The sequence below is a fragment of the Coturnix japonica genome, chromosome 8, assembly GCF_054131305.1.
Source record: "Coturnix japonica strain WE chromosome 8, WE-NBRP24, whole genome shotgun sequence".
NCBI lineage: Eukaryota > Metazoa > Chordata > Aves > Galliformes > Phasianidae > Coturnix > Coturnix japonica.
In genome coordinates, this window is record NC_140670.1 from 14,639,909 (window position 1) to 14,654,461 (window position 14,553).

General features: G+C 38.7%; 1 protein-coding gene across 6 annotated transcripts in view; it reads right to left on the bottom strand.

Moving 5' to 3' along the window:
* The window catches only part of ADK (adenosine kinase), a 253,442-nt gene that overhangs the window by 219,534 nt on the left and 19,355 nt on the right, over window positions 1–14,553 (bottom strand). For 4 of the 6 annotated variants that reach the window (XM_015866530.3, XM_085554286.1, XM_015866531.3 and 1 more), the window contains one exon: window positions 3,565–3,618. In XM_015866530.3, coding sequence (XP_015722016.3) covers window positions 3,565–3,618 — 54 coding nt within the window. Of the gene's footprint in view, window positions 1–1,430; window positions 3,346–3,564; window positions 3,619–14,553 lie in introns of those variants that run through there. The other 2 variants (XM_085554288.1, XR_014948602.1) reach the window with 2 other exon arrangements.

Consider the following 14,553-nt stretch of genomic DNA (forward strand, 5'->3'; position numbering starts at 1 on the left):
ATTCAGTATTTCTACTTTAACACAAAGACAACTTAACTTAGGTCACATCTTATTGCTTGCTGTAGGCAGCTGAAATTTATTCTCCTTAGTAACTTCTAATGTTGACAACAGCACTTGCATGCATATACTTAAAAGTCTATACTTGGTCAATATGACCTTCAGTTAAGGTCATTCTACCTGATTCTGAGAATTAAAAATAGAAGCAAGTTCCATAAGAAGAACTACACAAAGGGTTAAAGAAATCATTTCCATTTCCCTCCGTTTGTAGGTTTTTTTTGTTTTGTTTTGTGTTTTTTTTTTTTACTATTTGCAGAAGGAGAAATTATGCAGAGACTTCATCAACATAATTAAATCCAAGTTTCTTAAGTCATCTTGCATTCCTGTTTTTCCATTTCAAAATTAAATGCCATTAAATGGCTTAGGGGATATAGGAAACTGGACGTTTCTTCACCTGTGCACACTGAAGATATTACTGTTTCCTGTCTGCTCTTATTCCTGCAGAAGACTAGCAGGAAGGCAATCATTCATACCTTAAACTCTTAAAATAGAAGTTCTGTATGATGCCATGCCTGTAAACTAACCTCACTCTGTCACAGTGGCTGGCAGCTGTACTTATCTCTCTGGATTGCCAGGATTCAAGGACAACAAGATCAAGTCAATTCAGGGTGCAACTGGCCTGATTATCTTGGGAGATAAAGCATGCGTTATCAAACAACACTTAAGTTTTTATGAGGAAGGGCTACACAGAAATAATCCATATGAAACTAAATGACACCTGACAGTTAGAAAATCATCACAGAACTATTAGCTGAAGAAGTCACAGACTTCTTTACTAGGCAAGTCAGTACAAAAGCTGCCAACATACCAAAGACTGGAAGATAAAATATTTTGAGCAGATTAATTTTGGCATTAAAAATTCATTTTTGTATTTTGCTTCTAAAATATTCAGATGTACTCAGAAGAGCATTGTAGCAAAAAGGCACTGAACAGAAGAATAAGACTATAAATCTATCAGCAACAACTATCCTGAACCTCTTCCCAGGACTGGAATTTCCTTTAAATAAGAAGTATCCATCTAAATAACAGAAAAGGACAGTTAAGTATTTAACAACTAATCTGTAAGTCAAATAAGGCAACTGAAGGACTGAAAGTGCTCTGAGGTCCAACTCTGCCATCTGTTCCACACCATACAGTTAACGCGGTCCAGAAAGAGCAGCAAAGCATGTTCAAAGAGCTCCACAGGTCTGTCCTGACACGTCACGCTGACCTACTGGAGTTTTTCCCTGGTCAAGTATCCAATGACATTCAAGACGATGACAAGTTTCACAGCAAAAGCTTGTTCCAACTCTTTCATTATAATCCAGAGCACATAAACCATCTCAAGAGAAAAAGCAGTGATAACAATGAAAATCTGAAGAAAGGATCTCTTCCAGCTGACTCATGTAAAGCTGTAGCTTTACTGAATTTTCTTTATTTAATTAAAAGAGTTCAACCCTTCATTTAAAAAGATGCAGTTAAGTAACAGGCAACATACTTCAAGAGATCAGATGGGATTTCAGTATGCTTCAACTACTTCAAATGAAATATTGCACATCAAAACATTGTTTAATCAGTATCTATTGTGCAAATAAAACTTGCGTACACAGTACAACTTGTACTGTCCAAAACACAGACCTGAATGTCATTTAACTTTTGCTTAAGCCGTGAGCATTCTAGAACTTTCTACTCTTGCAGCAGGCAAAAACAGTCTAGCTTATTTAATCATGACTATTCTTTCCACCAATGCCTTATTACTAGTGTGCATAAAACCTATCTTATCTACAGATCAAAGGCAACTGCTGTTGCCTGTCTCTTGCCAGGAGCTCTAACAGATTTAACATCACAGGTACATTACCATGATGTACAAATATAAGTTAAATGTCTTTTTCTATCTGCAAAAAAAAACATGGAGATTATATTTGGTCAGTAATTCAATCACGAATGCTTTTAGCACACATTGTTTCTTTCCTCAAGGGGATTAAAAATGCATTACCAGAATGCATTTTTTACTGCCTGAAACTTATGATCTCACTGAGAAACACGCAAACTTTTAGCATGGAAAAATCTGACAGCTATAGATCCTAATTCATTCAAGATACCCAATTCACCTTATATATGGTGAAATTACTTACCATTTTTTTGAGATTACTATGAAATAATGGTAATGCAATCACAGAAATAAGCAATTCTGTGCAAGGGCTACACATTAAACAAAACAAGTAAAAATATTTTTTTATATATATCTCCATGCAAACAGAAGGGAATAAATCCCTCACTATCTTTATATCAATGGAAAGAAATGTGAAAGCAACCCTAAATAGCTCTATCTTATTCAGAAGATATAACTTTTATACAAACATGCCACTAGTCATTACAGAAAAGACACTGAATAAATAAAGTTATGTAAGGGCTGACAAGTGAAGCATTTTCTACAGTCTTTCATATGAACTATCTTAAAAAAAAGAAAGTAGTTACATAATACGGATTTAAGGGATAGCAGAGAGGAGATTCAAATAGAAAGTTCTTCAGGCAGTACAGGGAGAACACTGAGTGAAAGATGCAACAAGTCTGGGCTTCATGTACTGAGGACAGCTCTTCAGCTAGTGATAGTTACTGTTACTACTGGCATGTTACTATTTCACATCGTGAAGAATTTTAAGAGCAAGATAATTTATTTAAATTCTGAAATAGAAGACTTACCATATTGACTTATGTGTATATCTAAACAAACAGGTCACAAAGAGCAAGAATGTTCCAACCATGCCATCTTCTGCTTAGTGAATACTTAATAACGGACTCTGGCTGAACAGTTATTAAAGAGAGAGCATCAAGCTCTGATAAGTCTCCCTCCATTTCCAAGGCATATATACACCTCACAAGTTAGAAACTGAGAGGACTTCAGTTTTTGTTTTAGAATCTATCATAATGGGGTAAAGAGAAAAGTTTTCAAAATGCGGGCATAAAAACCATCACAAGTCACCCAGAATCTTGGTAATATAGACAGTAGGTACAGGGGTTTTTACTTGACATTCCCAAATATACATCTAAAATGACACAATATACAGCATCTGCTTCTAACTCACATGTGCAGATAGTACATTTTAATACACAGCATGCAAAAAATAAAAGTAAGGGTTATTTTGTCTGAACACGGAAGATGAGCAAGAATTGGAATCTGTACTCGAAGCTTCTTTGATTAGGACACCTCTTGACAAACTGCACAAAAGCAACAACTATTATCATAACTGATTCCATGCTGCAGATGAACTGGGATGAACAGAAGCAGCTAAACTGCATGTGCATCAACTGAAATTAAGAAGAGAATTTTTCATGAATGAACACATTTTTCATCTTTTTAACAAAATAATTGTCTGGTTTTCAGAAAGGTTATTTAATCTACAGCACGCAATAATGAAGATCAAAAGTTATTTCTGAAAACACAACATTTCTGCTTTAAAAATTTACATATGGATACGAGAAAGTAAATATATATAGTATGCAAATATATCACCATAAAGGGCTTACAGTTCTTTGTGCTTCTCCTCCGCCAGAATTTGGTCATTTGGTTTCAGCCCATACCTTGGGGAAACAAACAACACAAAACAGTTAATTCATTTGAAAAAGAAAACAAAAAACTTTAAAGCATAGTTTTATACTATGGTAAATAATGGAACTCCGCAATATTTGCTGATTTGGGTAGCTCAGATATGGCAAGGCAGCAAGAAAGCTTTCAGAAGAATATGTTATATCTTTATAAAATTTATCACCACACATAACTTTTGCTTTATAACTTTTGCTTTATACCCAGCTTTGAATTAGACCAGACACTGACTTCCCATGTACCAAAAACTATTACACTTGACATTGAAATCATAAATAGATCTCAAAATCTGAGTGCTTCCCCTTTTACTAAATACAAGTATTGCACCAAAGACTTTTCATAGTTAAAGAAATAATTATGTTAACAAGCCATTACGAGGACAGTTTCTGCAGCCCATATAAGAAACCTGTACTGAAAGTCAGAGCCTGAAAGCAGCCATGGTTGCTAGCTCAAGCTAGCAGGGCTGCATACACTGCAGGCTCAGGGAGCAATGAGTGCTGCTGCTCCTGCTGCTGCAGGCTGCGTTGTCATTCACTGGGGAAAACCTTTCAGAAGTGACCTTGCTGGTGCTGTGCCTCCAAACATTCTTTTGCCATCTCAAGCTATTCCACAGATCTACCTACTGTGTGCTATTGGTTTTTTTGTTTTTTTGTTTTGTTTACCTCCCCGGACAGCCCTCTGGAATGGGAGCAGCTAGAAGTAAGGAACATTTGGGGTAAATCTGCAAACAGTAACTGCTCACCCTTCAGACTCAAGGATCTCATCACTGTCACTTGGCCCCGTTTTTGTCCCTTTCTGCAGTAAGGTGCAGAACAACAGGGCACACCAAAGTAAATATTCCTGTCACTAACAACAACCAAGCTACCTCGCACATTGAATGTTCTTTCAAATAAGCAGCTAAAACATTCTGTATTCCTTCTATCATTTCCTGATAACATTCTCTGAAACTGTTTTTTTTTTTCAGCATCCATTTAAAATGCAAGCATCAACCCCAGACACATTCTCAAGCTCACCAGAGCTGCATTCAGACATACCAGACACTGGCTAACTGACCCATTTTTCCTGTTCACATTTCCAGAGACTGCTTTCCCTTATTTCCCATAGCACCATGCTGACTTACATCCACTTCTTTACCCTGTTGCTAAACCCTTTGTGGAGTCACTTCTCATCAGGATATAGCAGCTCCATCCGCCATCTTCTAAATGCAGAGTTTGCATTTAACTGAAAACACTACACTAATGCAGTTCAATAACATTTTGGGTCATTTGGTTTAACTGCAAGCCTTCTTCACAGTGTACCACTCAGTCACTCCTTACACCAACAAAAAAGCAAATATGCTGCAAGTATTGGGCAAAGGAGCTGAAGAGACAACTTGAAATTACACAGGGCAGAGGAGTTCAAACAAACTTCAGTATGTTTCAGGAACAGTTCTTCTCAGTGCTTCACTGTGTCCTTTAACAGCCATTTCTTTAACAACCATTTCAACTCCTCAGAGAGCAGCCAACATTCCAGCCACCTGCTTCTGGTGGGCAGCTGTGCAGACACAGAGGGGACAGAAGGAGCCCCAGCTGCAGCAGCTATCACCTTGCACAGCTGCCTGCTTCCCCACAACACGTCAGCTGCCCCACCAGATAGGCACAGCACAGCACAGCCTGCGATCTCTGCAGCCAGCCGTGCTCCACCTGACTGACAGCCTTACCCGCCTGAGGAAGACATCAGCTCTCCCCCAAAACTCAGTTCCATGAGGAGTTTCTGAAGCTTTGGTTTAAGTTCCACAAGTTCTCACACAAACTAATGTCACTCCAACATACCCTGTTATGATCACAGGCAGCTCGTCTGCAAATAATACAAAAAAGTACACACAAAAAACCGCCATTGATCAGCATCCCATCATCCATGTCCCAGTCTCAGTTTAAACTGCAAGTTTCACATCCTCTTACACTATCAATATTATTGATTTTCTTCTTTTTAAACAGAATTCTTTCCAACATGGTTACAAAAAAGTATGTTAATGCATTGAACTTACCAGGAAAAAGTAAAAAAAATGAGCAAACTACTCGCTCAAAATTTCATCAAGAAACACAGACCCAGCTTAGTGACCCTCTGGAACAGCATCTCCTTGCTGTTAAGAGTGCAGCAGGGGTGATCCAAGCTGCTCAAATCAACCTGCCAAGTGAGGTGACTGGAATACCTCCCATAAGTCCTCAGCAAGCAGGACATATCTCAGTGAGAGAAGCTTGAAATAACTGTATGACATTACCAAATATTTTTGCACCTTCCATAGACCAAGCTTTCCCAAATCTCCCAATATTTTTCCCCATTATCAGAATGGATTTCTAATTTTGCATGCACATGACTTTGCTGGCATTCACATGCAACATTATCATCTCAATTTCAGTTTGCACAGTAGCATTTTATTAAATGTCAGCTTTTCATTCTTTTAAAGCACTCTGGAACCTGCAAGCTCAGCAGTGCCTTTGAGCCGTGCACTTAAGAGATTCTCCTGAAATGGTAATCCTGTAACTCAACACATTTTTTTCTTTTTTTTTAAGTTTCTCCTAATACGACACAAATAGGTACTAATGCAATTGGACCATAGTCAGCAGTTTGACAAAAATGCTTTTAAATCAGCAAAAATACCCTTCAGGCACCATCCAGTTTAACATAGTCTTAACCAAATTAGAAAGAAAAACAGCCTATACTAAACATGGACAGGTAAAGAAAAAAAGCATTAAATGAACGCCAACCTCAAATCTGCTCCAAATTGCAGAGTTCAGAGTGACAAACCGGCACAGACATAAACACGGCTGCTTAGACCAGAAGAGCCAGGTGAACATCTCCATACACACACTGCCCATTAAGGAGGTACAGATACACCTATGTGAGCAGTACTCTCCTGAATATTTCCCAAAAAGCTAGAGATAAAAAGACAGCTTTGCAGCCATTTATCTGCCTTGTCTGATTAAACAAACAAACAAAAAACAGTACACAGCTCCAACCTGCCCCCCCTTGACATGAAGTTGGGCTTTGCTCTCTCATAAGCACCTTACACCCAACATGCTCTGCTGCAGTTTTCACTCTCTCCCAGATATACTAAAAACGGAAGGTACATTTCTGATGTGTTCTTTGAACTTCACAGAAATAATAATAATAATAATAATAATAATAATAATAATAATAATAATAATAATAATAATAATAATAATAATAATAATAAAAGCAAGAGTGTGATTTTTCTTGTCCAGTTAGTACCGCCAAGGCCTCCTGGGTGTACTAAGTGGACAAGATAAAGAGCTGACGCTATATTAGGCTCTGCTTCATTAATAAAAGAAGCAGCCTTTCACAGCATTGCTCCATGAAAGCATTTCTTCCTAATTTTTCAACAAAGCCATTAAGAAACCTTAAGGACTTCAGTATAGTCTTTCTGTACCTAAGATTCGTCAGAGTGCATTTCCATAACAGTGATTCAGCAGTTTGGTTACTTCAGCTTTCAAGTGATGTTAAAGCTCCTTTCACTTGTCTAAAAAAAGAAATGCAGCCCTTCTTCTGGTGTTTTTTCTTAATTATTAATCTTCTCAAACTAGGCCAGGCAGCCAACAGGACCCTGGTGCTCATGGGCCCTCCTTCAGGCCATGTGAGCACTCCTGACCAACACCACCAGCGTACCCCATGAGACCTTGTGGGTCAGAAGTGCAGCCATGTGTGAACCTGCTGCCATGACTGACCCCTGAGCACTCACACTGAGAATAGAACTGGCCCAAATTCCCAGAACATCTCTGGCTGATGTGAGCTATGGGAGGACAGGGATGGAAGGTTTGCTTGTTTCATTTCCTTCTGCAATCTTTCAAATGTATGAGCAATGATGCCCTCGCTGCTAGCTCCATTTCCTCCAATGGGAGCTACAGACATAAAAAGACAGCAAGCCAATCACTTTTTCGCAGCAGTTGAGTGCTACTTGCACCGTGGCAATATTTCTCCATTTCTGACAAGGCTGCAGTTTATTGCAAGTTTTATTACGGCCTAACAAAGTTGCTGATTACCCAAGATGTGTTTTTATGTCCACAAACTGGAAGCACAACTTTAATCTGTCGGGATCATTGCATTAAAGTTGCTAACACTGATTTTAGGGGCCATGCATTTTCTAAATAAAGCTGAAAACAAAAACCCACAACCCAGACTACGCCTTACACAGAAATTCAGCAGCCAAATGCATCACGGATCAGACAGAAACAGCTAAACCAAAATTAAAGTTCTCTGTAACTGGCACACACACCTACTCCAAATATTTGTTTTAAGACATCATTTTCCTCCATAAACCACCCCAATAATGGACTTTGATTCATATCCTCAAAGTCATCACCTCCTGCCTGACTTGTACTGTTTTTCTTTTCCCCAGCAATGCGATACATTTGCTTTTTCATTCCTTCCCTGCATATTCCCCTGTTGTTTTGCTACCCTCTCCCAGCTTCATGATCTGCAAGGCACCATGCTTCCCATTCCCCCACAGTCTCTCTCCCATTTGGCATCTCATTTTCCATCTGTGCAGTTTCTCCCACCCAGCTTTTCACATGCTCTTCCTGGCCTTAGGCTGATGCAGACCGGGCACCCCTTCAACACTGATTTCCGTCTTTAGCAACAGCTGGTCACTGTTACTCCAGGATGACCTGATGCAGGTTACACCATTTTACAAAGTATCCTGACTGAATAGACACTTGCTTTCTTGCCAAACAAAATACAAAGACCAGAATCACTTCCTTGAGAAGCAAAAAGATTAAAGAGTTTGTATGATAGCAATGCAATTCCAAAGAAAACTTGCTTCCAGAAAAACTAAGTTTGGCAATATTCCACTCACACAAACAAAAGAGAAAATGACCTAAAAGACTTTACAGACATTCCCTTAGTGAAGTACTAGGGATGAGAATGTACATCTCAGCTAACTCCAGTGTGCATTAGTGCAAGACCCAGCACCAAGGCACACACATAGGAGCAACCTGAGCTGCATGCAGTGAATGCTGACAAAATGCACAGATGACAGCAAACTGGCAGGAGTATGTGGTGACAACACACCATTCTACCAGACAGCATTAGGAACCACTCACACAGTAACTTCAAAGCACAGAGACACAGAGTCAAGTAGCTAAATAAAAATACAGGCAGGGACAAAGCGTGTCCCACAGAGCAGTAACCTGCGGGGAGGATATCAGATGCCACAATGTGCAGCCAAGTCCACATGAGCTTCCACCTTACGTCAAATATTGGATACATCAAGGAAGCAGCTTAATCGAGAAATCAGGCAGAGCAAACAGAGAAAACAACCAAGAACAAAACAGCAGGACAACATGGTGAGCGGTAAGCCTCAGTGACTGCTTACATTCTGTCCCTTTCCATTTTTAAATGCAAGATGCAGCTAAAATGTTTAAATTAGGAAGAAGAAAACTAGATGGGAGGAAAACATATGCTACTGAGAGGGGGAAAGACACACAAAAAATAGCATCAAGGGAAGATACTTCTGTCTCAAGACTGAGGGAAACAAATGCCTTTCCATCATTATGAATAGCATGGAATCAACACCAGCTACAGAAAACAGCACACAGCATTATACCGGCAGGCAAATACACTGCGTAACAGAATTAAAACACCTTCAGGATGAGTTTACGTTCAACTCAAGCCACAGATCTTGGCCATTACATTTATAAAATTTTCCAGTCTTTAATGACTGCTATTGGAATAGAAACATGAGAGCTCACAAAACAAAGCCACACCTTGGAGAAACCACGGAACAGTTCCTGGTGCTCTCATTTTTCCAACACCAGTTTTTCCCAGTTCCTGTGTACTTGCATGACTGGAGCTCTATTCAGCTGCATCACATCCTACATAAACATCTGTTTTTCAGAAAAAAAGCTTTTGGAATTTCCGGGTGAAAGAGATCCTAAAAATACTATCAGAAAGATTTTATTTCTTTGCCATGATGCTACTCAGGAAAATGAAAGATGGATTTAAATTTCAATACAATTAACTTAAAATTGCACTGCTAAACCCGAGGTGAAATACAAATAAATAAAATCACTGCACTGTAATGTAGCTACTGAGCATTTTGTTTCCCCGCTTCTTACATGGATGTGAGCACTATGTTCAACATTGAAGTTCCTACACATTTTTTCCGATGCTTTTTTGTGTTTTTTTTTCCTTCCCCCCAACCCCATCCCTTCTCTTCATCAAAAGTTTTCCTTGATAGCTGTGTCTAAATTATTCAGTGCAGTAAATTTGAGCTTCCCCTCCCCCACTGACAGTATGTTTGGAAATCAGGACTTTAATCAGCTATTAATATTGTAAGACACACTTAAAGGGCTTTTGAAATTGAAGTCAAAACAATAATAGGTTTAAATGATTAAAAGGGATTAAGAAAGTCAGGAAAGTTCAAAGCCTGTTAATCAGCAGAATGCAGAATACTGTGATCATTTAGTAGGGTCAACCCTATCAATTGGGGCTTAAGCACATAGCAGGGACCTTGTCAAAACAGTTTTCTTAACTATAAAGCGGTGAGCTAAATATTTAGGACTTCTAAACGCTTCCACTGTCTACTTCTGCAGTAATAATTTCAGAACCATCTGACCACAAGCACCTTTGCTGACTTATTCTCTCAAAGCAGTTCCTTTTCAATGGCTATCACCACACTTCATCCATTCACTTCCAAGGCTGCTGCTCTGGACGTTCAGAATACTGTAGTAGAAAGCGTATTTATTCAACATTTAATGATTCATTAAGAAATAAATTACTTTAATGTATGAAGAAGTATACGCTACTCTGTTCATAGACTGAGCTCTTCAGTGTATTCTTTTAATATTATCTTTGAGCACTAAGCCATATTTTAGCCCTGTCAGCCTTCCCCATTATTCTTGTTCTGACAATCCAGCCTGTCCAGATGGACTTTTTTCAACCAAAAATAAACAACATTTTGTAGAGGAATATTTTTTATTATAAACTCAAATTAGTTTTCACAATCTTGCATTAAAATCTTGCAAAAATCCATGAAATCTTGCAAAAATCTTCCAAAAAGCAATACACACAGCCTAAACCAGAATGATCTGAAGGGTTCCTGTTCTCTTCCAAGTTAGCCACAAGTACGCATAATCAATCACTTTAAAATGTATTGCTTGAACCAGTTTCTAACAGTTCTATAGCAGATCCTGGCAGTGCTAGGACTGAAATTCCCCAAATACCTTGCTGCTGCAGAACTCTTACTCTCACAAGGAGACCATAACAAATCATACCCTGGGTTGAAAAGGACCTCAATGATCATCTAGTTTCAACCCCTTGCTACATGCAGGGTTGCCAACCAGCAGACCAGGCTGCCCAGAGCCACTTCTAACTTAGCCTTAAATGCCTCCAGGGATGGGACATCCGCAACCTCTCTGGGCAACCTGCTCCAGTGCATCACCACCTTCTGAGTGAAATCATTAGGGGTATCATTAGGGGAAGACAGTAATACGACAGTGACAGCAGCTCTGAGACTCTCTTATGTGTATCTATACACTATTGTGATGATTTCTTCAAGATAAAAACTCATTGCACGCCCTGTATGAATACACTGCAAGCTCAAGTGAACTTTTTCACACTTGAAAATCGAACCATCTTTAAGCAATGTGCATTAAGTATTACTTTCACGTTCAACAGGCTCTACACATCTGTAGTGAAACACAGGTCAGTACTCCAAACTAACTAACAAAGGAAGTCAATGTCACACAGTTGTAAACATCAAACAACTACTTTGGGTCTCATGCAACACATTTCATACACACAAAACATTTCATAACTGAACTGCAACTTTGTGCGCCCACTAAACCTGTTGCATCTCTACTTCTAGGAGAAAAAAAAAAAAATAAAATGGAATATTCCTAAACCACGAATACTTCAGCAATTTTAGTACAAAAAGAGAAACGTCTTACCAATAAAAATCAGTAAGATGCAGAAGACAACTGCTGCCCAGTAAAAAGCTTAAATCAATAAGCCCAAGATATTGCTTTTAAGCAACAGAATTCTTCAAAAGGAGGATAATGCGAAAAGGTTGTATCAAATATTCGTTTCTGTTAAACGTTTTTTTGTCTTTAAAATACTAAGAATTCACCTTGCTTACTGCTCACAGTGACACAGCCAAAGTGGTATATCATACTTAAATATTAATAATTTCATTTAGAATCTAGAACAGTGACTCTCACATATAAGGGGTATTTCTGTATTTTATTATTCAAAGATAGATTAAGATATAATCTGTTCTTTGACTGTTACCTAATTATATGGATGTCTGTTTCTACCAGTAAGGCAAGGCAAAAGCCATTTCTTACAATTACAAATTCAATGAGCCTTTGCCCTGCCCAATAGCAAGGTCTTCTCTACGGTCTGTCTCTGCACCTGCTCACCTGATAGACGATAGTTCAGCTTACAGAAGCTTAACCACCATACAGCTGGCAGGTAGCTCACATCCTTCAATTTACCTTTTCCAAGAATTATTTTAACACTGGGGTAAATATTAAGGAACTTAGCAAGCCACTGAAAGTACAAGCTTAACTGGGGGGGAGAGGGGAAAGAAGGAAAAAAAAAAGTATATGAAAAGTGGCAGGTTTGGGGGTTGGTTTGTTTGTTTTCACTTTACTGCACCAAAAAAAATCTTCATTTCATTATAAAGGATGCAGGAGCAACACCAAAATAGAGACTAAGGGAAGATCTCAACAGAAACCCATTGGTCTGCTACCATGGGAGGATCACGGATTCCAAGAACAGCAATTACTGATTCTGGGAAGAACAGTTTCTCCCTTTAGCCTCTAGCCACCACCACAGTGCTTTGCATCTTAACTCTTTACCCACAGTGGTAGCCGCAACATCATACCCAGACATCCAAGGATCTGGTGGAGAGAAAAAAAGGACAGAGGCATGTGGACAGTTCCTGCCTGAACACACAGCCTGAAGGAACCTCCTGCCTCAGCTGCAGAACAATGTAACAGAGGGCTGGCTGCAGAAAAACGTGTTTGAACATTTCTAATTCTGTGAGTCAACAGAAATTTGAAATTCAAATTATCTTCCTAAAGTACCGGGCTGCTTTTATTATTATTTTTTACCCCAGTTTATATCTTTAAATTGAACTGACCTACTTTTGAAAACAAGACAGCTACGCCTCACATGCTCTTGGCTAAAGCAGAAACGTGTAGTCTGTGCTTTCAAACAAAAAAGCAACTTACCTCATAATTAATTCTGTATTTAAGAAGTACAAACTGCTGACACAACTCTACATGAAGTTTGCTTCAGCTCACACATATCAGACATACCCCAGCACAATAATTGCTCAAGAAGTCAGATTTTGCACAAGTTACTTTAAGAATAGCCTTTTTTCCCCCTCTTAATTAAAGAAAATATGTAACTTCAAGCTTGTCGTCTCCAGAAATAAGTGATTTCCAACAACTTGCAGTTTACTGAATTACTAAGAAATACTACAGACATTGAAACCTCACTGATAACTTAGAATATACATCCAAACACTTCACCTTACACACACCAACCAAAAGCTGCATTCTGTTCTCTATACAGCAGCACAGAATGAAATCACAAATATAATTCGAGAACTACAAAGAATTATCAAGGTTGAACAGAATGCTGGAACGCATTCTCATAAAAATGGACTTGCTGTAACCAGAAAAGAATGAGCAAATTTGGGGCAGATCTTCTGTCTCTCATTTTTTCCCCCCTCTGCATTGAAAACTCGATCAAAAAAGTTCCCAAGAGCTTCTCTAACTTCATGTGATCATCCACTTGCTACAGCTTGTCACATACTAGGCCATGGTGCTCCCCTTTACACTTTGTCATGTGCACCTCAGATTACTGCACCACTGTCACTTCAGGACAAGGGGAAAAACAAATCACTGAACAGGCTGGAAAAAAAAATCACACCAAATTCTCTGACCATAGCTGCCTAGTATATATCGACAGACATAAAACCACAAGTTCAAAGTAGAACTGGAAAACAAAGGTCATTTGCGTGTTAAAAATCAATTCATGCAGTTTGCAGAGATACAGATTTTCTTAGTTCCGACAAAAACGAAGTAAAATAAGATTCAGACAGTAGGTTTGCCCTTCTGCAGCTCTTGACTAGAGGAAAACAAGAACACCAGCAATTAAGATGCACTCAGACTGCCTCCACCCTCTCCCTCTGGCTACAGCAGAGACCACAGGCCCAGCTCTGCAGAGGAGGGCATGCCCAGAGCATCACAACAGCAGCAGCGCAAGCACCTCAGAACACAGGTTAGACTAACACTGATGTAGTATTCACACACTGCTCAGGAATGGCCTCATCAAGTATTAAGTTACTAAAAAAAGACACATTAAACACATTTAATTTCAAGGATGGATACACACACCCAGGGAAGAAAAGCTACTGAGGTTGTACGTTGTCTGAATGTAACACAATCAAACAAGTAGTAACGTGCATTAAAATTAAGAGTTTTGAGTAAATTCTAAGAAGGTTTTATTTATAGGATGGAGTGCCAACCTCTTGAAAACTGCTATCAGTAAAATAGCCCCTCCCTTTTGTGACACATCACAAATCAATTTCAGCTACACTAATTAATAATAATAAAACAAAACACCCTGATAACGACAAATAGTTGCTGATTTTTAACTACATTGTCTTATTTTTCAATTCATGAGTGATCAAACTTCCACTATGTTACTAGAATAAATAAAAGCAAGCTCTACTTTTACAACATTTTTTTGCAATATCACTTTTCTATTCTATGGGAATAGTAAACAACATTTCATTAACTCTGTAATTAAGAATGTAGTATGACTATCGGCAGTGATACTCAGAATATCAGCAGTGACTTTTATCTACTCGTGTGTCCCAAGGCCATTCTCAAGAAATCAAT